This window comes from Haliotis rufescens, unplaced genomic scaffold (assembly GCF_023055435.1).
Source record: "Haliotis rufescens isolate VD_foot unplaced genomic scaffold, xgHalRufe1.0.p SCAF_14, whole genome shotgun sequence".
Classification (NCBI taxonomy): Eukaryota; Metazoa; Mollusca; class Gastropoda; order Lepetellida; family Haliotidae; genus Haliotis; species Haliotis rufescens.
In genome coordinates, this window is record NW_025963824.1 from 28318580 (window position 1) to 28344868 (window position 26289).

General features: G+C 41.3%; 1 protein-coding gene across 1 annotated transcript in view; it reads right to left on the minus strand.

The window, feature by feature from the left end:
- Positions 1 to 25013, minus strand: part of LOC125379222 (proteoglycan 4-like) — a 39015-nt gene extending 14002 nt beyond the window's left edge. Inside the window, exons 1-4 of the mRNA XM_048395461.1 lie at positions 24698 to 25013; positions 24158 to 24409; positions 21440 to 23131; positions 18841 to 19016 (exon numbers count right to left, since the gene is read on the minus strand). Of these exons, the coding sequence (XP_048251418.1) occupies positions 18841 to 19016; positions 21440 to 23131; positions 24158 to 24409; positions 24698 to 25013 (2436 nt within the window). The remainder of the gene's footprint in view (positions 1 to 18840; positions 19017 to 21439; positions 23132 to 24157; positions 24410 to 24697) is intronic.
- Positions 25014 to 26289: the final 1276 nt, after the last annotated feature.

Here is a 26289-nt window from a genome sequence, read left to right on the forward strand (position 1 = left end):
CGCCCATGGCATGGATTGAGCCAGTGCCATCAAACCTTTTGCTGGCATGATCTATATAACCAGCCTTGTATTGCACGAATGTATCTGCAATGTCTCTGATTAGGTGAACACCATGAGTGGTCACCGAGAATTTTCTAAATTTACGAGGAGCTGAAACCGAGCTGGCTTATCATATCCACTAAATTACAATGACCATATTTGTGTTATAGTGTGATACTTTGTCAAACTTGTCGAGGAGGCAGAAATGATGGGGACATGTCGAATGCATTATTGCCTGACCCAATGACGCAGTATGGGGTTTACTGTTTCAGCTCTTGATGATGCTTGAAGGAGGATGCGTAATGCATGTGGGAGGTAATCAAGATTGGTGTCAATTAATGCCATCTGCTCATTGTCGAGATACACATCAATATGTTTCGACATGGTCTCTACCTGCGTATGAACGTATCCTCCCCCAACTTTAATCAAACTGTCCATGTCGGATTTGTCCACCTTTGCAACATTTTCATATGCTGTAAGAGATGCAATGTTAGGTTGTTGCCTGATTGTAGTTATGAATACCTTGTTCCCATAGTGATTCATGAATTCCCTTTTCAGCTGAGATGTAGTGTGTAGTTGATCATCACTCAGTGCACTCACTGACTTCATAATGTGATGCATATTGTCCAAAGGAATCGTTTCATCATCATTCTCTTCCAAGTAATAAATGGCAATCTCAAATGCTGTCATCTAGGACATACACTTCAGTCGACCAAGTCTCCGTTTCTTTGGTGGAGCCTCCTCATGTTCAATATAAGCAGGTATACTTGTCCTTCTCCGAAAATTCTTATTACAAGCATGGTGATGGATAGCTTCTTCAGCTGGTAGATCGTATATGGGCACGATACCTGACTGTACTATCTTGGCCCAATCATCTTGCCTGTTGACACAGTATGTTGCAGACATATGTTGAGTAACTCAAGAGCCATCGCACTGCTGAAGTACACTTCTATATGGATGTGTGTATGCAACATCCTGGTCAATACAAGTACCACATAGAAAACATGTGAGTTTTAAAATTTAAGGCTTAAACATATGATCGAAGAGTTTTCAGCTACTTTGATTGCCTTTGGATTTATATGCATACTTCGACACTGTCTATGTACCAACAGGCTACAGTTGTATATGATGTCTGGTGCATCTAATTTGTGCAGTCTGTTTGCGTTATTAATGCTACAGCAGCATTTTGCTGTCAACTTCACATAATCCTGGGGTTTGTCCAGGTTAACTGGTTCCATACATAGCAAACAAGTCGCCATCTGTGATCTACATAGGACACCTTCAGTTGAGAATAGTCACCTGCGAATAGTAACAGTTCATAGAAATATGGTTGACATGTGTACAGATACAAATGTTGCTTTTCCGATTATAGCAAATGATTTTTGTGCTAAATGTCTTGATTATATCTTCTGAATTAACTTTTAATAAAGTTTCTGAGAAGCTAATACCATTTGAGAAAAATAACTGCTTCCCGGAGTTTGGGTTATCTCCCTTGATTTTCCTTGAAACAAATGTTGATGTTAATTTTAAGGCTCTGTTTCAAATTTTATATTTATATTTGTTCATATTTTCATCAGTTATTCCTCTCTAGAGCCAATCCACTATATATTATACAAGTTTTCATTTTAGCTATAAAAGAAAAATAGCTTATACATACCTTTATGTTCTTGAGGTCTATCTTTAAAACATTGTATGCTCGGCTGCCATTTTGAAGAAGCTTTTTCAATTATATTTGTTTCTAATTTGATTACTTAAGTGAAGACAATAAAAGGTATGATTTTATATGTAAAACGTCAACATTATAATAAATCGGTTCATGTTCTGCAAGAATTACTGATATTAACAAATTTATGTACTTTTTCGTCATTTTGAAGCATTATTTAAAATTTCTATGTGAATTTTCCTTTCAAAATTGTTAAATATACATTTCTTTGCATTTATCCTGGCAAGCTAATAAAGATAGACTCATCATGAATGTTTTTATTGTTATTGGTTCCACGTTTATGACTATTATTACTTTTGTTGGCGGCCATCTTGGATTTGACCTATTTTCGGATGGTTCCCCATGTCCGATTTTGGTAAACTATTTTTTATTTTAATGTATAGGTGCCAAGGCACCAAAATCAAGCAATAAACCTTTTCCGTCAATTTTGTTGAACCTGGACCTTTTAATTACTGGACTAGTTTGGCGTGTCCTTAACTCCCCGACCCATGAAGATACGGGGTAGAATTGGTCTTCAGCAACCCATGCTTGCCGTGAAAAGCGACTATGCTTGTCGTAAAAGGCGACTAACGTGATCGGGTGGTCAGGCTCGCTGACTTGGTTGAAACATGTCATCGATCCCAATTGCGTGGATCGATGCTCATGATATCAATCACTGGATTGTCTGGTCCAGACTCGATTATTAACAGACCGCCGTCATATAGCTGGAATATTGCTGAGTGCGGCGTTAAACAACAAACAAACCAACCAACAAATTGCTAGGATCGATGGTCATGATATCAATCACTGGATTGTCTGGTCTAGACTCGATTTTTTACAGACCGCCGTCATGTAGCTGGAATATTGCTGGAGTGCGGCGCGAAACAACAAACCAACCATCGAAAAAGCCTTCAAACTGAAATATCTGAATGATGCACACAAGGAAAAGTGGTGGCTACTTCCGGGACCATTTCTTTTCAGATGCAAAACAGTTGAGTGCAGTGGTATCGATGAAGCATACATCAGGACTCTATAGTACTGTGATCTTCAATCAGATCATCAATGGATCTCATTACAACCATGCTGTTGGGGCCCATGTCAGAACACCTTACAGGAGGACGATTGCATTTGCTCATCGGGGATGACTTAAGCACGGAGAAAATGTGAATCTAGAAAGGCAGCTGAAACAATTTGAAGATGACAAGCATCGCCCTATGTACAGGTGGATCCGCATGTACATGCATCAAGTTAATATCATGTTGAACTTTCGTCCTCTGTGAAGGAACCAGATCTGTTCCTTTTTTCTGGCATCTTTAAGGCTGGATAATGCACAGAACATATTGGAGTTGACAACCAGAGCATACAATACACGCACCTCAGATCCTGATATATGGAAGCGACTTCTTGATGGAGAATTTGCAGTGGCACAGAACACAAAACCCCCTTCACCAGTATTGGTACAGACCAGGCTCCAATACACACAAAGAAAGTATTGAAAGGTGATGGTGGTCTGCTAAGCATAACAACAAAGTCAGCGACCCTTCTCAAACATTGTCTAGCAGCACCCGCACTTGGACGTCTGTATCAGGAAACTGAGAAGATGTTTGGTTTGGATGATCATGAAAAGAAACACCATCATCACTTGTGTAGCTCAAAGATTCTTCAGATGGAAGCATATGTAAAAGCACTATCAGCAAGCCTTGATGAGAACGATCCCTTTCAGGACACAGAAGCTACGAAACTCAGTTACAAAGACGATCGTAAGAAAGGAAGCTGAGCAGAGTCTCCTGAATATAGAATCTATGGGAGAAGAGGCCATGGCTAACTTCCTCAAACAGCGTATTTGTGGAAAAGTGAGTTTATGGAATCGGATGTCAAAAGTGCATTTTCTAAACTGGGATGACCTGTACTCCAAAGGGAAAGTTAAGACAAACTCCAAGGAATTCCATCTCGAGTCAACTGCAACACTTTTATGTAGATTCCTTGTTGCCATGTCACATCGTGACCTTGAACTGCAAACTGTAATCTCATAGTATGAGTTCTCCACCATCAATCCTATTCTTATGACCCAGGGTGGATCTGCCATTACTTGCAAAAACAAGAGGGATATTACTGACGGCCTTGAAGGTTTGGTAGGTGATGACACTCTCACAAATGCTGAAGTACAGAATTAAGGCAACCCTGGGTATGTTCCCATGGATGCAAGCGCAGTAGTGCAGTCACTGATGGATGTGGGGCAATTCAAATTATGTAAAGATTTGGGTGAAGCTTTTGTTTCATACGCCGGTACATTGTTTGATGGACAAGTCCTTTCCTTGTAGGAAAGTATTCGGTATTTGACAGATACTGGTGAAAACCTGCACATTTGTTGAGTCCGCACCAATAATGGATCAAGCAAGTCAACAAAACACTCTCAGGCCCTGTATCTTGCAGACAAAGTCATCAGCAGTCGCAATTATCCAGTTGTCACTGTTACAAGTGAAGCTGTATTGACAAACGACCCCCAACAGTGCTCAAGATGAAGCAGACTCTCTAATGATCCTGCATGGACTTTTATGTGTACATTTCGTTACTCAGGATACCGATTGCCGGTACCCCTCTTTAGACGACTTGATGAACTGGGACCAAAGGTTTATGTCTTAACGGAACCAGGTGACAAGAGGAGAGAGACTTGTTCCATTCAAGCCCTCTTCGTAATACTTGGAATAGACAGGGCTGTCGTGCCTTACATGGTTCAGTTTGTGGCGTTTGTGGAGACGACCGTGCTAATGTTGATCTGGGAAAAGATGAAGTTCCTTCTACTGATGTGATAAAAAGGTGTCAACGGTTCCTGTGTAAATTCCTATCTGCAAGAGACGTCAGCAAAAGATGCAGCAAATTTGAGATGGAAAAGTTAAAGAAACTGTCTCAGACAAAGTGGGTAGACAAGCTACCTCCAACATCAGGGACACTGGCACAGCACATCAAGAGGGCACACTTACAAGGTCGGTTGTGGACACAGGATAATGCTGTACATCCTATGATACCTGACCCATGTGATCTTGGATGGCGAAAGGCAGACGTAAAACTTATGCTGATTCTCAAAGAGGAGCTTGCTGTATCAGCAATTTTTGAACTTACCAAATGCAACTGTCGTGTCAGGAAGTGATCAGCGTGATGCCGTTGCAAACAGCATACCATTGGGTGCACTGATCTGTGTAAATGTGAGGCCAATAAATATTGTTTGAATGTGTTGCAACATGACATTGCTGAAGTGTCTGGAGTAACAGATGAAGAGTTGTCACTTGAAAATGAAAGCTATCTTCATAAGAAACTTACTTGATTGACTTTAACATAATGAATTCTGAACACAAGAAGTGTTATTGAAAGCACGTTTGGCTGTTAATGTTTTTTGAATATGCTTTTGTTTGTTTGTCTGTTGTTTAACGTCGCACTCAGCAATATTCCAGCTATATGACGGCGGTCTGTAAAAAATCGAGTCTGGGCCAGACAATCCTTTGATTGACATCATAAGCATCGATCCACGCAATTGGGATCGATGACATGCATTAACCAAGTCAGAGAGCCCGACCACCCGATCCCGTTAGTCGCCTCTTACGACAAGCATAGTCGCGTGTTGCGGCAAGCCTGGGTTGCTGAAGACCTAATCTACACTGGTATCTTCACGGGTTTTTGAATATTTCGGCGATACTTGTACATCTTGACATACTTGAATGAGGATGATGTTGAGCAAATCGGACTTTGTATGTTAACCTATAACAACTTATAGAATACTGCAAAAAATAAATACAATGAAATCCTGTTGTATTTGCTGTTTACAGTCTTTTTTATTAAAACTGAAATAATAAGAATGATATATTTGAGATCTGATTAAATTACAGAATCGATGATTGTTGTGCATTTTGTGTGTCAGGCAATGCATTTTGTTATATTTTCTTAAATTCACTAAAATTGTTGGTAATATGTCATCTGACACAATAACTATGCATGTTTAATTGGCATTCCTGAAAATTAACTCTCTTAATTAATTTTAAGAATCCAGTTCCAACTCCACATTTCATTTGTATATAACGACAGCTTAATACAAATCAAAGGCAGAATGGCAGCCATTTTGACATTCAAGATGGCCGCGAAAATGGCGGAGAATTTTTTTTAGGCCCAATGGAATTTTTTTACCTGTTGATATGAAGGCGTGATCATAAACGTAAACGTAAAATCAGACTTGAGCAAAAATGACAGGTACTTTACATTTCGCCCCATACCAGTTACTGAGTGTGGCGTTAAACAGTAAACAAACAATCAAAATCACGTTGTCCCAGGCACCAGGCGCAATTGTCTTGCACGACAATATGCTCGTTCTCACAAAGTACAGGACTGTACTCATTTCCTGAAAGCTCACAAAATAAAAACAAACTGCTGTGGCCGTCTCGGTCACAGTAATCCAGCACAATTAAGCCAGACAGACGTTTACGTCAACGTGACGCTCTTACAGTACACTTTTCTAAAAAGATCATATCATTTCCATTGAAAATATATTGTGTCCTCGTGCTTTGCCTTTATTAGGGTGACATTTGGTGTGGCTTCGGATTGCTTCGTGAGAAGTGTTTTCGTGAAGCTTGTTAACACAAATACCCTATACTTACAAATGTTAGTAAGTCTTTGAATGAAATTTAAAGTGAGTGAATGAGTGAGTTTGATTTTACGCTGCTTTTGGCAATATTCCAGCAATATCGCGGCGGGGTACACCAGAAATGGCCTTTACACTTTGTACCCATGTCGGGAATCGAACCCGGGTCTTCGGTGTGACGAGCGAACGCTTAAACCTCTAGTCTACCCGACCGCCCCGAATGACGTTTAGAAGTGATGTACATAAGGAAAAGAATTTATGGATGTCAACTTCTTTATTATGAGGGACACAACGTTTCGGAGTATATATTTACTTCTTGATCAGGTGAATAAATGCTATAGAAGAAACTGACATTCGTAAAGACTTGGCAGTTAGAAGATTTCAAACGGAAATCGCTCTTTTAGAGAAGAGACTGACAAGATATGAAAGTACAGTTCAAACCAAAGATGATCTTATGGCGTTAGCTTTTCATGATATACCTTCAACGGAAGTTAAAGAGTTTCTTAATAAACTATGGAAGGAAGATATATGTAAAGCAGAAATGAAGTCTGTTGAAATATGGAGTGGGAAAGAAGTATGGTTTAACTCGTATGCAGAGAAGTACTGCAAGGACCAAGTGTGTGTGAAGGAGAGAAAGTGTAAAACTAAGCCGTCAAACTCTAATTGCACAACACCAAGCACCCATCCGTCTAATCGGGCCACCCGAAGTTATGCTAGTGTTGTGAAAACTAACCAGCAAGCTACTTCAAACCACTCTACTCGATTGAAGCGAGGTCAGAGCGCAAGACGGAACGAGGCCGCGATGTCGACGAGATCAAAACATGCAGAATATTTGAACCACTTTAAATCAAATCGCACATACTATCATGGGAACCAGGAAAAACGTTTCCTGCGTGGTACAGGACGCGGAAGAGGACGTGGCAGAGAACAAGGAAGAGTCAATAATATACAGCATGGTGATTACAGCAGACAAAATAATGCACAACGTGAGGATCACAACAGATATTTTTTTAGGGTACAGCCACCAAACAAGGCACAGATTCAAAGAAATGTGACTGCTGCAGAAGAAAAACAACGCGTTGACCCAAAAATAATTAACATTTCTAAAAGACAACTCACTACAGCTGAAATAACTTTACTAAAACGGGGTCTAAAGTTCACGCCAACTCCGTCACAGAATCACGAAGAGCTTAAAGTGGACATTCATGCATTCAGTAGAAGACTGAGACTCATGGAATATTTTGAATGCGATGATCAAGAGGATGATATATCCGTTTCCGATAAAAATTCGATCACAAATAGACCATCATTAAGGAACAAAAGCATGTTCAATCCAAAAAAGAACCGGGATAAATACCTTGATGACTACTTAAACAACCTGGAGAAATATCCTCTACGGAACATCAGGAAGTGCAATCCCAACTTATCACTGGAAGAACGTAAAGCTGTGGAGGATCTTAAAAATGACTAATCGATTGTTATTAAGGAAGCAGATAAAGGCGGCGCAGTCGTAATAATGGACTCGGAATATTATGAATAAAAATTTATGAATTATTGCAAGACAAGGAATTTACATTGAAACAGATATTACTGAAAAAGCTGTAATTAAGAAGATTAAAAACATAGTGATGACTTCTCTGGAGATCTACACCCTAAAGAAAAAGACAACTTAATAAACAGTGACCCGCAGACGGCTAGTTTCTATGGACTACCCAAGATCCATAAAAGTAAATTGATAAATAATGCTTTTGCCGAACAGAATGCGGAGTATATCGAAATTACCAGCTGTCCTGATTTGACATTCAGGCTGATTGTCGGAGGACCGAACAGCCCGACTCATTGCCTAAGTAATCTCGTCGATATCATTTTAAAACCATTAACAAAGCATGTACCGAGTTTTGTAAGAGACGATATAGACTTTCTTTCCCAGCTGCCCGATGCCGTACCTATTGATGCTACTCTAGCCACCTTTGATGTGAAGAGTTTATTTACCAACATACCCCATGATCTGGGATTGGAAGCAGTTCAGTTTTGGCTGAGAAAACATCCTGAGGCTATCGACACTGAATTTTCGGAAAGTTTCATCGTGGAATCTTTAAGATTAGTCTTAGAAAATAATACCTTCTGTTTCAACGGAAAATTCTATCATCAAAGAAAGGGAACGGCCATGGGAACGAAAGTCGCCCCAACATACGCTACATCGTACAGTTGTGATGGGTTACATAGAGGATATTCTTTACAGGAAGGTACACGATTCCATGTCAGAATCCATTGCCAAACATGTGCGCGATACTTGGAAGCGATTCTTGGACGACTGCTTTTTAGTTTGGCTCTCAACCCGTGAAAATTTAGACATTTTTCTGGATATTATTAATAAGCTCCATCCTTCCATCAGTTTTACTATGGAGTCTAGCGAGAGCGAAATTCCATTACTGGACGTCCTTGTAGTTAAGGAAGATACTAAATTGAAAACTGATATCTACTACAAACCAACAGACACCCATCAATACCTACAATTCGGTTCATGTCACCCCAGGCATACACGAACTAACATTCCTTATTCACTTGCGCGGAGAGTATGTACCATCGTTTCGGAAACGGATAAAAGAGATTTAAGATTGAAAGAATTGATGGGGTATCTCAGGAAGCTAGGATATCCGCTTCGCGTCATAAATGACGCAATAGAAAAGACTTTAAAAATTCCAAGATATACTCTCCTGAAACCTAATGAAAAATCTGTGGGTGATCAAATTATACCGTTTGTGTCCACCTTCAATCCTAATAATTGTGATATCATGCCAGTCATAAGGGACAACCTCCCAATTTTACAGCAAAGCGATAAAATGAAACAAGGACTGAATAAATTTAAAATTATAAAAAGTACAAGGCAACCAAAAAATTTCAAGCAAATTCTTTGTCCATCCAAATATTCTTGTACAGAGAGTGTACCATGTGTAAGTAGATGTAACACACCAAGATGCGGCACGTGTAACATCATAAGTGAAGGTACTACTTTCCGCAGCAAAGATGTGGTGTATGTTATGAGATGTTCGGGATGCGGCGAAAACTACATCGGTGAAACCGGCATGGAATTAAAAGATAGAGTCACTGTACACAAACAGCAGATTAGAGACCCTAATGTTCGATGCTTAGGTGTCAGCAAAAACATTGATGATTGCGGAAACGGGAAATTTACTATTTTTCCGTTTTATAAATTGTATCCAAGTAACAAGCAGCTGAGACTGGAAACAGAAAAAATGTTTATCCAATTGATGAAACCAAAATTGAACTCTAGAATGTATTAATAGATTTGTCATTTCAATCGTAAATGTTGCACTGTTACTTTACAAATACTGTATATTTAATTCAAATGTCTCCCTACAATTGTTAAATTACTTGGTGTCGTCGCTGGAGTGTGTAAATACATTATGACGTCACAGTTGTAATATATGACGTCATCATAAGTATGACGTCATTATATGTCATTGTCAGTTACACTGATGAGCTGTCATGAGACAGCGAAAGTACTATGTATGAAACTGATATAAAGAAGATGATAGACTAACGCGGACTTTATTATTTTATTATATATTACATGTACACCAAGTGAACATTTACCTCATTTTTGTATATATATATATATATATATATATATATACATATATATATCTATATATATACCTGTCAGAACAACAATAGTAATAAGATAAGAAACGTTGAAACCTAAAAAGGGAAGCCATCAGTTAATTGGCGCAGATAGGTGATTAGCAATGGACAATTGGAAGGCAACACTTAACAGTAAATTAGCGCTGCTAGTATGGTCTTATATATATATATATATATATATATATATATATATATATATATATATATATTATATATATTACTAGCAGCGCTAATTATATATATATATATATACCTTACATTTCTTTTCTTGTTCTGATATATATATATATATATATATATATATATATATATATATATATATATATATATACCATCAGTTAATTGGCGCAGATAGGTGATTAGCAATTGACAATTGGAAGGCAACACTTACATATGGTTGAAGGAACACTTAACAGTTAATTAACGCTGAAAGGATGTTCTTAAATTATCACTGATTGGTAATAGGCAATGGGCAAACGGGAGGCAGTTTCCAATGAAAAACGAATCACGCAAATGTCAAGGGTCCAAACATTAACTCTCTGAAAGACATCAAAACCTTTATGTGACAGTATTAAACCAATCTAATCAGTAAACTGGAACATGTGGAACATGGAACACTTTCCTTCCACGATATGTACTCTTGAAAATAGTCAACACCTATGCGCCATTTGTTTTGAGAGAATATATAACAGTATACATCACTCATGCAATTGTGTCCCTAAGTTTGGTCTATTCTGTTATCTGGCAGTAGAGATTGTTATATGTTTACTTGTTGTTGTAAGTGGCAGCAATTGACTTCAGGTAGGGAACCTGTCCACATTAAAATTAATTGCTAGATTTAAATTAATTTGATATTTTTGGAAGTGGGGATGGAAGCTTTTTTTTATTTCTTTATTTTCTATTAAAGTCGTCAAGTTGATGACTGGACACCTTGGTATGAACAATATATGACTGAAATAACAAAGATAATAAATACACATTGATTTGAATGGTAGCAGTCGGATGTATCTGTGTCAAACCTGTTTTCGTTTTCCCTGACCCAACTTGTACTCCTGCGTTTAAGAATTTATCCTCAAATAACGTTAATTTGTCTAGTTACCCACGAGCAAAGTTGTTGAAGAGTCAGCCTGGCAAGGGACAGGCATACCAATCTTTAATGGTTTGCATACACCCTCGTATTTTCAAAATAGCCAACACCATCTTGACAGCTGACAGCTAGCTGACGATAGGCAGGCAAGCACCGAGTGTCGGTTGTAGACCACTTCGCGGCATGTCGTTAACATGAAATGGCCGCTTGACAGCTGATGTCGTTACACTACACGGCGTGTCGTAAACATGAAATGGCCGCTTGACAGCTGATGTCGTTACTGTACTCTAAACATTTCACTCGGGCAAATAATACCCATTTGTCGGGGGTTTAGTCGTGAGTCCGGTGGGGATGATTATATAGCAATTAATTTATTGTGGTCTTATATAGTTGCAGACAGACTTCAAGAAAATGTTCCTTCCCGAAAATTCTCTAACGATTTGTCATCAACCAAGGGAGGTAACTTTAAATCACACTTACCGTTACAATCTGGCCACCACAACACTTCACATTTTACGAGCGTTTCAGTCAATTGCTGCCACTGACAATCAAGGCGAGAATACTTACATCAATTTCTACTGATACATAACAATGTGAAGTTGAATCAGAAATTCATTTTTCACCTGGTCATGAACCATATCCACGAATTCAAATTTTGACCAATCAGGAAAGAATTTTTTTTTGAAAAACATGTCCGTCATTACAAACATGAACTTTTTTTAAAGTGAAAATAACTCTATCGTCATAGATGTGTGAAGAGTTTCTAGTAAAACTTTCATTTGTCCTGCATACACATACATGTTACTTGTTGATCTCACCTTGTGAGTGAAGGCTTTCGCCCGTCGTTTCGCCCGTGCGTTTACCTCTACCAAGTTAATTCATGTTAAATACGTTTTCGTCAGATTGTAAGGTATGTTGTAGGTAATTGAAACCGGCGCACGAGTCTCAGACGCGTTCTCCAGAAACCATCGGTTTAATGAAGAGTGATACATCTCAACTTGTGTGTGCCTCGAATATTGACGCTGCCGTTCTAGTTCCATCTGAAATGTGAACAAAGGTAAACATTGTCGTGAGCTTATAAATTCTCGAAATTGTAAACCATTATATTAAGGTACATACCCTGGACCCATTCGTCTCCATACTATATTGTTATTTATGGTGATATCTTTTTTATGGTTCAATACTAGTTTTAAAATATACATCTGTGATAATCTAGTTATTTTATTGCCCTTTGACGACAGGTTTTATAATAACATTGTATGTATTATTACTGTCTAACTTGATTTAGTCACGATATGGCTGAAATATTGCCGATGTGACTATAAATATGCACTCACTAACTCACTCATTCGTCGCCATAGCGACAATGTACGTGACTCAAACAAGCGATATCAGCAGTTCACGACTCGAATTGTTGCATGACGTTTCTCATACAACAGAAACATATTACTGACTTCACAGTCCTGACTCAAAAATCAGTTTCCAGCGATGATATCATTTATAACAGTCGCCATATCCGACTATACAGACTCTCTAAGACAAGTGGGGAATCATGAAATATAAATGTTGTGGTCGGTCATCATAAAGCTTTGTTAAAAATACTGTCCTGGAACAAAAACTCTATCGCCCAAAGACATCCAAGGTATTGCACGTGGACCATGCAATTCATCCGTGCACGTGGGTAGGGCCCTTCTTGATTTTAAGGTTTCAGTGAAAGGACGTCAAATCGCTATCAGCAACCAGTTGCTGCTTTTCTTTATCAACAGTTACACGTAAGCTCTCTACTTTTGCTTTAATGCTGTATTTGTCAATCTCATTAAAATCTGATCTTAGTTCTCGCTACAAAGATCTGAGGACATCCCATTACGGATCACGTCAGAACGACCTTTCAACCGGCCAATCAAAGCGTCGCTTACCAGATCATGAAAGTGACAGTCGGAATGAGTGTTCTAATCATGCAACCTCGAAAAACGTTAACACGGGGTATTCCGAACGACAGTTACGGCCCCTACAGTCGGAATGAGTGTTCTAATCATGCAACCTCGAAAACGTTAACACGGGGTATCCGTCAATATTATCGTTTATCCCTCGCTTCCGTGGGATAAACATTTGAACGGAGGAGCCGTTGCACAGTACGCGGGAAGCACTGACATACAATCTCAACCATATAAACTAGTGTCCAAAAGAAACGATACCAACTTATTTTCAAAATTGTTTTTAACTAAGTGAATTGTCAAGTATGAAAACATGCCAATTCGTATTGCACATCCCAAACACAGTCGATAAAAAATACCGGGAACACGTGATCACTTCCGGGAAAAAACGTAAATTTCGTGAAAGTGACATTTCCCTCTCTAGCATGTTCTGCACGTGCAGAAAAACTGTATAAAACGGCTGATCAGACACGTTGATATCACAGCAACAAAAAGAACACAAGATATACCACGTTTGAGAGCCATCGAGAGAGAGAGAGCCGTTGGAATGGTCCAACAAGGAGCGTCACACGTCGACGTCGCCAGAAGGCTGGGCTGCGCACGCATCACTATCACCAGGTTGATGCAGCGGTTACGTCAGACAGGTCAGACGTCAGACAGGCCCAGGAGTGGAAGACCACGAGTAACCACGCCCCGTGAAGATCGTTACATCCGGGTATTACACCTGAGGAACCGCACCGTAACAGCGACGTCCACGGCGGCTACAGCACTGGGACACAGGATCAGTCGACAGACCGTCTACAGGAGACTACGGCAGTATGGTATCCGGCCACGTCATCCCTACCGCGGACCGCTCCTGACGCCTCGACACCGGAACAACAGACTGATCTGGGCCAGGCGAGTTCGACGTTGGCAACGGCGGGACTGGGCACGTGTTATGTTCTCTGATGAGAGCAGATTCCTCATCTTCAGAAACGATGGACGGCAGCTTGTATACCGACGATTTGGTGAACGTTTTGCGCCTAACTGTATCCAACAGGTCCGGCCGTTTGGAGGTGGAGGGTAAATGGTTTGGGGTGGCATATGTGGTGACGTCAAAACGATGCTTGTCGTATTTCGTGGAAACCTGAATGCACAGCGTTATCTTGATGACATCCTACGGCCTGTTGTGGTGCCCTTTATTCAGCAACAGCCTCGTGGACTCCTTTTCCAACATGACAGTGCAAGGCCACACACAGCAAGATTGACACATAACTTCCTTGCCAACGCCAACGTACAGGTTTTGCCATGGCCCACATGTTCACCGGACATGAATCCCATCGAGCACTTATGGGACCACCTCGATCGGCAAATCCGACGTCGCCGTGTGCCTACAGTCAACGTCCAGGACTTGGAACGATGTCTCCTCGAGGAATGGCAACGCATCACTCCCAACGTCATCAGACGTTTGACGTCATCAGTCCGTAGGCGTGTTCTGGCATGTATTGATGCTCACGGTGGACATGCCCGCTACTGACTTGACTTTGAGACGTGTGGTGTGACATTTCCCGTTGTTTCTGGGATCAGTGCTCTAACGAAATGTTCATTTTTCGACCCCACCCATCTTTAAAGGCTTGTCATATTGGTTGTACAGATTTTATTGAAATGAAATTTATGTACAGATGTTGTGAAAGGATTTCTCAAAAGCATAAAACCAATCCTAAACTTCTGCATTGTTTAGTTTTTCCTTCATGTCGTTGCAAACAGGTGGTAACTTTTCTTTTGGACACTAGTTTATTAGACAGTTCGGAAGGTTCGTTTTATTAGTTTTCCAAAATTTTATCGAGAACTGTGTCAACAAATTTAACAAGCGTTGTCTGAAATGGAAGTCGCCAGGTTACGAGTGCCGTATAGCTCGAGAAAGCTGCTTTCTAACTGGCTGATGTTGACTTCTCGCTTGTAATTTCAGTGGTCGGTCAAAGCTCGCAAAAGGTCGTTCTGACCCGTAATTGGATGTCCTCAGATCTTTGTTTAGCGGCAGCTAACTTAGATCTGATTTTTTGAGATTGCAGTATTTGTGATTGGAAGGTGTCGTCTACATCGTGTTGAACGTGACAGGGCTATTGACATGCTATAAACTGATAGACCTCCGCGAGAGGTAGCACATATACCCAAAGAAAAAGGTTAAACACATCCCAATATTTGTAACAGTCATGAAAGATATAATTACGGGAAGAACTGTTTTCTCAAGATGATGTAATCAGTCATGCGTGACGAAAGCCAGGCATGGTATGCCCTCGAGTATCTTTCAAAGCAGTATATCCAAACGTTAAAATTGCTTTCTTAAGCTCGCTGTTAAACAGTTCTCCCAGGACATTGTGTGACCATTAGACGAAGGCGTTTATCAAACGCCACAAAATGGCAAAAATTCGGCATGCATAACGCAGGAATGGCTTGTAATGACATTGGTCGGAATTTGGAGTATCATCACACTGTCGTAAGCCGTTTAGTCCAGAAACATGCTCCGACCGGTGATGTACAGGACCGTTCCAGATCCGGAACACCTCCTGTGACGACACATCGCGAAGGCCTTCTACGTCTCATACGTCGAGAACCCTTTTTAGCAAGTACTCGTCTGAAACAGCTGTGGATGCCCAATCGCCGTTTCAGCACCAGAACCGTCAGGAACCGGCCAAAGAAGCAGTAGGACTGAGGGCTAGACGAGTCATAAAGCGTCCCTTGATGAGAGATCACCATAAAGCTGCTCGTTTGGCATGGTGTATTGCGCGACAGAACTGAAATCTGAGAACTTGGAGAAGGATCCACTAGTGGCCATACGAAAGTCGTTTTCTGCTCCACGTCACTGATGGAAGAACGAGAGGAACATTAAACAGACTGTTGTATACGGCGGGGGCACGGTAATGTTTTGGGGGTGTATCTCTCATGATTGCAGGTTGGATTTGGTCACCATAAGGGGCAACTTAGCCCCTGTTGAGAGTACATCCAGGACGTTTTGAGGCCAGTCGTCGTTCCTCATTTTAACCACCACCCTCTTTGCTACTCGTCAGTACATGGGTGACAATGCCAGGCCTCATTGTTCGCATGCAGTCGCATCCAGGCCCATCAACAGATCCAACGTCTGAACTGGAGGCGCGAGACATAGGGTGGAATGCGTCACCCGATTATGCCCGCTTACTTTAAGGAACATTTTCACATGAAACATCAAACATAACTCGTTTACTTAATCCTGCAACTCCATACATTTTTAGGTATTGTCTAAGGCCAAAGACAGTACCTGTGTTACCATTCTGTGTTTTTGTCATGGTTCAGAAATAGGGGTGTGCTTAACTCTTTCTGTATATGTTCAACGTACAGTCTGTGATTTGTAGACTTCGGAACGTGTTTCTGCAGTCACAGAAGTTAAGGATCAACCCAGCACAGGGTACAGGATCGATTCATGATAAACCAGACTTTTAGAAAACAAGCCTAAACAGCCAATTAAATCGCCCCCGGAGTTCAAGATACGTGTACGCCGACGTGAAAGGCCACACCGGGGCGGTCGTGTAGCCTAGAGGTTAAAGACCTGAGTTCGATTCCTGACATGGGTACAATGTGTCAAGCCCATTTCTGGTGTATGCAGCCGTGATATTGCTGGAATATTGCTTAAAGCGGCGTAAGACCATACTCACTCACTCACTCAAAGGCCACCCATAATGTTCGCCGAAATGAGCCAGGCGCTGCAAGATGAGAGGGCAAGACTGCCTCAAACAGGCGTTAAACCCAACTCACTCATAAGTGGTGGAGCATCCGCGCGGAAAGCGGAAGGTCCGGGGTTCAATCCCCGGCCGCGTCATACCTAAAGACGTTAACTGAAATAGGGTGAGGGGTCCCGGCCTTAAACTGTATATTCGATCATGTAAAATTAATTGATATAACGAACACGCTTATAACGGATATAACGAGTATATATGAAATTACAATAATTGAATATGACATTTCAAAGTGTTTTACATTTCCTTTTTAATTTCATCTCTAAAGGTAAGAAATACAACACATGGCACTGCATTTGTCATTATCCTGTATGAAAAAAAATTCATGTAAACAGGTGATTTTTAAAGTTCCTAAATTATTATGACAAAATCTACGTATGATATGATATTAAACATTGATTATAATCATCTGTCGTGTACTTCATTGCCTGAAAACCTACGGAAGAATACGCAAGATTAACATCATGATTAAAACTATAAACTGTAAAACTGTGAACTGTTATTCCCCCCGAACGACATATCAAAGAAAATACCAAGTATGTGCATAATATTTAGGACATTCTTGATTTCTCTATATAATTTACTGAAAAACACAATTGATCATTTTATTTTTATTTTCTGAGTAAATATCGAATAATTAGATTTTAAATTGTTCACTGAAACATATCAAAATTAGCAAATTACGATGTACCAAATGATAAGTGATCGTTTTCAGTATTTTATTTTTTTTCAAAAAATGAAAGCGGACAATATTAAAGCATTTAATTATTTAAACACAAATTCAAAACGGTGTTCATGATGTATTTAGAATTCAAAGTCTGGGTTAAAGAGGAGAAACATGCACGTCACTGCATTTTTGCTACACTATTTCAACAATACCATTATGGCAACCAAGGGGTTAATGCTAGAATATTTCAACAATACCACTGTGACAACCAGGGTTTAACGCTGCAATATTTCAACAATACCACTGTGGCAACCAGGGGGTTAATGCTAGAATATTTCAACAATACCACTGTGACAACCAGGGTTTAATGCTGCAATATTTCAACAATACCACAGTGGCAACCAGGGGGTTAATGCTAGAATATTTCAACAATACCACTGTCACAACCAGGATTTAATGCTGCAATATTGTAACAATACCACTGTGGCAACCAGGGGGTTAATGCTAGAATATTTCAACAATACCACTGTGACAACCAGGGTTTAACGCTGCAATATTTCAACAATACCACTGTGGCAACCAGGGGGTTAATGCTAGAATATTTCAACAATACCACTGTGACAACCAGAATTTAACGCTGCAATATTTCAACAATACCCCTGTGGCAACCAGGGGGTTAATGCTAGAATTTTTCAACAATACCACTGTGACAACCAGGGGATTAACGCTATAATATTTCAACAATACCACAGTGGCAACCAGGGGTTTAACGCTGCAATATTTAAACAATACCACTGTGGAAAACACCACCGGTTTGAGGATGTTGGGATTCGAACAGGAGTACGTACACGAATGAAAAGAAAATACACCTAACATCATTTCTACTCACCCTTACACAAAACCAGGCCGGCCAAATCCCAAACTTAACCAAGCGTAGCTCCATTTTTGTAATATGTCCTATGTCTTTGGTCCTGTTGAACTGGAAATAGATATCAGCATAACACTAGACTAATATAGGGCGGCGTTGTGCCAAGGCTAACACATAGACTCCAATATGAACATGTTTTAGTGTGCATTGTTGTTTAAAGCCGTACTCCAGCTCTGTCTGTAAATAATCAAGTTTGGTCCATCAAGCCTTTTCACGCGATCAGTTTATTTACAGTTTGTTTGTTTGTTGTTTAACGCAGCACTCATGTGATAGCAGTCTGGAAGTAGATTAGTCTGGACCAGACAATCCAGTGATTGCCATCATGAGCAATTGAAAATATTCCAGCTCTGTTACGGCGTCTTGCAATACGGATGCGGATGCTGTATGGCAACATAAACGTGGATTACAACTCCGCCAACCAACACATCAACATCAACTTACTTTAAAGATATCGATATATCCTGGGTGCATTTCAATTCCTTTATTATTTAGGTACAGTTCTTCAAGGTCGTTGTTGTCACCGTGCACCCTCAGATACACGAAACAGTCAGTGGCACCTTCAATCGATTTCGCAGTCTCTGTCACAACCTTGTATATGATCCGGACCAATACCTCCGCTGGAACACAGAAATTCAATATTACAAAAAACGGTTGTGTCATTCGTGACCAGTCGTGTTGTCCCGGAGCAAGCACAATGACGACTCGTACCATTGTCATCTCGGTTATGGGGAGGGGCGGTCGGGTAGCCTAGTGGTTAAAGCGTTCGCTCGTCACGCCGAAGACACGGGTTCGATTCCCGACATGGGTACAATGTGTGAAGCCCATTTCTGGTGTCCCCAGCCGTGATATTGCTGGAATATCGCTAAAAGTGGCGTAAAACCATACTCACTCACTCACTCACTCACTCTCGGTTATGGTCTTCGCGTCAATTTGTTGTACCACATTCACCATTGCGGTGTAAGTTGTAACATTAATCGGCCATTTCCGCTGGAAATAGACCTTTGATTTGTTTCATAGCCATTGTAAACAGACTATTTCTGACCCGTCGACACTCGACAGCTATGAACGCCTTGTCAGACGGATATACCGCAGAATACAGGTGATCTGGTAGTCGTATGCGATTACCTATGGCGATAGATCACAAATACTTTGTTTAGCAGATTCAATTAACTTTTGTGGTAGATGCTATATAACCACGGTCACTACTTGTGTATATCGAATATCGGACAATCTAGTCAATTCGTTGTACCACGTCCGCCATGGTGTTGTATATTTACATGGATATACTATTAACATAACGCGGTTTACATATACGTTGTTGTTCACACTCCGAACACGATCGGCCATTTCCGCTGAAAATAGCCCTCTGAAGTTACTCGTAGCCATTGTAAGCCGGGACTACTTTTGACCCGTCGACCACGCTTGCACGTGACCGTCACGTGATGTAAACATCCTACATGTGCAGCGTGCAGTCAACACACACTCCGTCGCAGTGGTGACTCAGCATAACACCACTGCCACAGGCTAATTTGCATATCACGTGACCGGACTTTTCTCTTGTTTGTAAACAAACGCGCTTTTTCAGAAATCAGTATAGAATGGACTAGTGCAAGTATTTTGGGGCGCTTTACATATTGTTTTGCATAATTATATAAGTATGCTACTACAGCTGCAACAGTTTGTTGCATGACAAATTATATTTATACATCAAAGTGACCGTTTCGCTAGCTCTCCGTTGGGTTTCGATGACAGCACGTGGAGCCGTACAACCAGTGTGAACAAAGTATAACTACGCAGAAACAAGTGGATTTTCACGTTTTAGGATACTTTCTTAAAGAACCGTAACCGTTCTTTGACATTTCTTTATGAAAATGTGTAGACTTGTCAAACATGAAACGGATGAAAAGCATATGCAATATCTTGAATGGACTGTGAAAGATGTGACGAATCGTCACATGGCGCTGGCCTGTGGCAGAGGTACTATGCTAGCTGGCTTCCGGCCGCAAGGAACTCTGGGTAGGAGAGTGGCAGTCAACAGTGAAGAACGCTTTGTCATCAGATGGAAACCCCGCTGACAATTTGTAATCTGGAAGTGTTATGTTTTCATATTTGGCAATAGATCACAAATACCTTTATGGGCAATTTCAATTACAATTTGCAGCCTTAGCCATGATCACTCTTGTGCAGGTGTACACGTGCTGCTGTTAACACTCACCATGTTGGAACTATGCTTTGAAATCGTAGTTAAGGCGACTATGCTTGTCGTAAGAGGCGACAAACGGGATCGGGTGGTCAGGCCCGTTGACTTGGTTGTTGCTTGTCATCGATTCCAGTTGCGTGGATCGATGATCATTATATCAATCACTGGATTGCCTTGTCCAGACTCGATTATTAACAGACCGCCGTCGGTCGGGTAGCATAGTGGTTAAAGCGTTTGCTCGTCACGCCGAAGACCTGGGTTCGATTCCCGACATGGGTACAATGTGTGAAGCCCATTTCTGGTGTCCCCCGCCGTGATATTGCTGGAATATTGCTAAAAGCGGCGTAAAAACGTACTCACTCACTACAGACCGCCGTCATATAGCTGGAATATTGCTGAGTGCGGCGTTAAACAACAAACAAAAATCTGTTGAAATGTTTAGGATAACAATTTCGAATTAAGTAACTAAGTATATAGAAGACTTATGACGAATAAACCCAGGTGAAGGACGACGAGCAAAAAACGTGCATCCGCAAGCGTGTTTTGTTTGAGACCTGTTTACTGTATGGGGTACAAATTGCCCCATTTCCTACAATCACGGCCATGTCTTCTTTGCGGTTATGAAAGTGATGCGGTTTGCCGACTGTGTTGTTCAGTTTGAAAAAAACCAACAATTGTAGCTCTCATTACGGTACATTTAGACACAAAATATTTTCACGTAACATTGATTGGAAGAGGGGTAAGTTATTTTAAGCACGGAAAAGGACAAGAGGTGGCGAATGAGTTAGTGTCATAATTTTCTGACATGCGCATTGAATTGATTCCTGTTTGTGAACCTACCTGCTTTTGCGATCTTTGTCTTCCTGAAAATCTTCGTCATTCTGTTTTTCCCCTCTTTTCTCGGTCCCTTACGTTTGAAAGGACCTAGGTTTCCCGCAGGTTTCTCGTTCTGCAAGGTTGATGAGGCTTTGTCTTGGAGCACAGGAGATTTTTGGACATTATGTGTGGGTGGTGCAGATTTGTCGGTGTCCTGTGTGGGTGGTGGAGATTTGTTGATGTCCTGTGTGGGTGATGCAGATTTGTCGGTGTCCTGTGTGGGTGGTGGAGATTTGTTGATGTCCTGTGTGGGTGATGCAGATTTGTCGGTGTCCTGTGTGGGTGATGTTGATTTGTTGATGTTCTGTGTGGGTGATGCAGATTTGTCGGTGTCCTGTGTGGTTGGTGCAGATTTGTCGGTGTCCTGTGTGGGTGATGCAGATTTGTCGGTGTCCTGTGTGGGTGGTGCAGATTTGTCGGTGTCCTGTGTGGGTGATGCAGATTTGTCGGTGTCCTGTGTGGTTGGTGCAGATTTGTTGATGTCCTGTGTGGGTGATGCAGATTTGTCGATGTCCTGTGTGGGTGGTGCAGATTTGTCGGTGTCCTGTGTGGGTGGTGCAGATTTGTCGGTGTCCTGTGTGGGTGGTGCAGATTTGTCGGTGTCCTGTGTGGGTGGTGCAGATTTGTCAGTGTCCTGTGTGGTTGGTGCACATTTGTCGGTGTCCTGTGTGGTTGGTGCAGATTTGTCGGTGTCCTGTGTGGTTGGTGCAGATTTGTTGATGTTCTGTGTGGGTGGTGGAGATTTGTCGATGTCCTGTGTGGGTGATGGAGATTTGTCGGTGTCCTGTGTGGGTGGTGCAGATTTGTCGGTGTCCTGTGTGGGTGGTGCAGATTTGTCGGTGTCCTGTGTGGTTGGTGCAGATTTGTCGGTGTCCTGTGTGGGTGGTGGAGATTTGTTGATGTCCTGTGTGGGTGATGCAGATTTGTCGGTGTCCTGTGTGGGTGATGTTGATTTGTTGATGTTCTGTGTGGGTGATGCAGATTTGTCGGTGTCCTGTGTGGTTGGTGCAGATTTGTCGGTGTCCTGTGTGGGTGATGCAGATTTGTCGGTGTCCTGTGTGGGTGGTGCAGATTTGTCGGTGTCCTGTGTGGGTGATGCAGATTTGTCGGTGTCCTGTGTGGTTGGTGCAGATTTGTTGATGTCCTGTGTGGGTGATGCAGATTTGTCGATGTCCTGTGTGGGTGGTGCAGATTTGTCGGTGTCCTGTGTGGGTGGTGCAGATTTGTCGGTGTCCTGTGTGGGTGGTGCAGATTTGTCGGTGTCCTGTGTGGGTGGTGCAGATTTGTCAGTGTCCTGTGTGGTTGGTGCACATTTGTCGGTGTCCTGTGTGGTTGGTGCAGATTTGTCGGTGTCCTGTGTGGTTGGTGCAGATTTGTTGATGTTCTGTGTGGGTGGTGGAGATTTGTCGATGTCCTGTGTGGGTGATGGAGATTTGTCGGTGTCCTGTGTGGGTGGTGCAGATTTGTCGGTGTCCTGTGTGGGTGGTGCAGATTTGTCGGTGTCCTGTGTGGTTGGTGCAGATTTGTCGGTGTCCTGTGTGGGTGATGCAGATTTGTCGGTGTCCTGTGTGGTTGGTGCAGATTTGTCGGTGTCCTGTGTGGGTGATGGAGATTTGTCGGTGTCCTGTGTGGGTGGTGCAGATTTGTCGGTGTAGCCTGTGGATACAAGAAACAACATTATGTAGTGACTGATCATCTGGAGATGGTAAGGGTTGGGATTTGTATTTTAAAAATATTTGTTTCAGAAAATACTGTATTTTTTTGTCTCAGGTGAGAAAAAGATGATCGCTGGACAACCTGTATGTTATGTTAAATGTAAGTCTTAAAGCAGTGACCGAAAAAGTATATTATGTTTTTCACATTAATCTCAGATCTGAGTGTTAACGAGTGTGGCGTTACACAAACAAACCATAAATAAACCTGTATGACTATCTCAAGGTCATTGTCAAAGATGCAAAGACAAAAGCAACATTAAGATGCGAAACACGTCGTATGCCAAGTACAATCGTCTCCTTTACCTTATAAACTATTGCCAAAAAACAAATATGGGGAAGGCTACCGGTAAAGGGGCCACGTGGTCGATTTTGAGTTAAGAGTGGAATCTTAATATACAATTAGATCCATCCAAAATAAAACAAATGAACTGAATATCTTTACAACTGACGGTGTAGTGTCTTGTCAAAGAATGGTATGATTACAATTTGAGAAATCGTGTGTTAACATTGTAACGTGTGTTGCCTTTTTATCATAAAACAATAATTATGAGGACGTTACCGTGTGCTCATCTGCATGTATCTTGTTATTAGCAAAGGTATAACCCTGCTAAATTGAAAAGAGTATAACATTGCTCAGACAACGCGCGCATGCGTAACGTTGGAAGTGGTCCTTTTATACCTATGACCGTCAGGTTTGCATAAACATAATCAACTCTCAATAATGAACCATTATACTCGCAGTTGAACCATAGGCTGGTCAACGAGAGGTGGCGAATGAGTTAGTGTCATAATTTTCTGACATGCGCACTGAATGGATTCCTGTTTGTGAACCTACCTGCTTCTTTCGAACCATGGTTTTTATCTGTGATTGGTGTGTTCGTTGAAATCGTCGTCATTCTGTTTTTCAAAGTTTCAATCCCGACTTCTGTCTGTTCTGAAACGGATACCATTTCCTTAGTAGAAGTACCAGCCACCATTACGTTTCCTGCGGGTGTTTCGTCCTTGAGTCTAGGTATAGTCTCCCTGTCTGACGGCGAAAACTCCGAGGCTGACCGCTCCATCATTAAGGTAGAGGGTTTGACTTGGAGCTTTGGAGATTTATGGACATTCTGTGCGGGTGGTGGTGATTTGTTGATGATGACCGGCAAAGATGGTCGAACCATTTTAATTCGCGATAGGTGTGTGTCATTGTCACTGCTCCCGCTCCCGCTGCCACTTTCTGCGGATAAAATAAACAACAACATATTCATTATTTACTGATCATCTAGAGGAGGTAGGGGTTGGGATTGATCAGATCCCATGAGATCTGACGGGTAACTGATCATGAAAAATATACATATGTAGGCACAGGATCTGTCTGATAAGATTGTTTAGTCATGAGCCAGGATAGCAATACGTGATGCATTTGTAATACGAGCTTGGAGTGAGTGGGTTGTGTTTAACGCCGCATTTAACCGCATTCCATATGAGCTTGGATGTTGCAACAAATTGCTATATATTTACTTACTACATTTAAGAAAATACTCTTCGGAATGAGGGTGTGAACCGATCAACACCTTCTGGAAGGCTGCTTCAAAGGTTCCATCATTGTCGTAACGGACGCACTTGGAACAGTGGGGATCACGGGCGCACATAGCGAAACAGTGAAGTCTTGATCTAGAGGACGGGAGGGCAATTTCAACTCTGCCCTCGTCATCAATCTTTCCTGGACCAACATTCTTTCCAAAGTTCACCAGAATACCATCGTACATGTCTGCGCCTACTGCAAGAACAGACAGCACCAGAAGCTGATAGTACAGACATATGATGTTGCTAAATACCATCGTGTCAGAGAGCAATGACATTCAGCGCCTACTCTGAGAAAACCCAGCGGTCCTATGAATATATTTTGTTAAGATACTCTATTGCTCGCTGTTGTTGTACGCCTTCAGGTTGGCGTTTGTGTGGTGGGACACATCACGTCAACTCTTATATTCCTATCGAATATTCCTAGTCATAATACAACAATTACCCGCTGTTCCTGGTCGTTAATTTTAATTCTATTCATTTCAATAGGAGTTACGTACCTTGAACATGTCCTAACAACCACCCATTATAACCCAGCTACAGAAGTAGATTCAGTTTATAATAGGTAAGGGGGAATCAATACTTGAAGTGTCTCATTCAGCTATAAATGTGATTATCTTTTATCGAGTGATATTTAAATTTTCTCGACAAAGTATAGTTATTTTGCTGTTGGTTCTGGATTTCTCGCTACCGTTTTACTATTTGATAGACAGATATTCTTAATATGATAAATGATTTCCTACCATGACGATTTAAGAAATAATGCAACATTTTGATGTGATCTGTCTCCGTTCGATATGGTGTTTATGTGACGTGTGTATACGAGAATAAAACAAAATGATGGTCTAGAAACAATGTCAATGTATGCAGATCGGTGGAAGATAAAGTTTCATCCACAAACACAGAAACATTTTAGTAGCTCACGTAATATGAATGAGAAATCCCAATTGTTCATGCAAAGTATTTCTGAATCACTGAAGTTGAAATAAATAAATTATTTTTTCGAGAAGGTGGAACGTCCAGATAAAGTGAGTGAGTTGTGTTTAACGCCACTTTTAACAGTATTCCAGTTATATCGCGGCGTGACAGCTTAAGGTGGGAGGAAAGCCCAAAGTGATGCAGGTCTCAGACGTTTACCTCTTCGGTGAAACCCACGATCACGGGTATGGTGCTGACAAACCTAGAAACATAATCAGGGCGAACCGGGATTCGAACCCACAATCATAGGTTTCTGGCGTGCCCAAGGGACGCAACTCTGCACAGCGAGCGGCGCCTTACACGGCTGGGCCTCCCGTGCCCCCCGTCCAGATAGATCGCATTGTGGAAAGAGTTATGGCCTCGGTTAATTGTCTGAGGAGTTTTAAATATATTCATCAAGACAAATCGTCAAATTAAGGTATAGGGATCATTTATATTCCACTCTTTTAATTATAGTTGTTAATATAGTTAATTATGTGGGATAATCGTACAGTTGCCCAGAAAACAGTTCCAGATAAGCTACAACTTGATTCTTTAAGGACCGCAGTGAGTAGG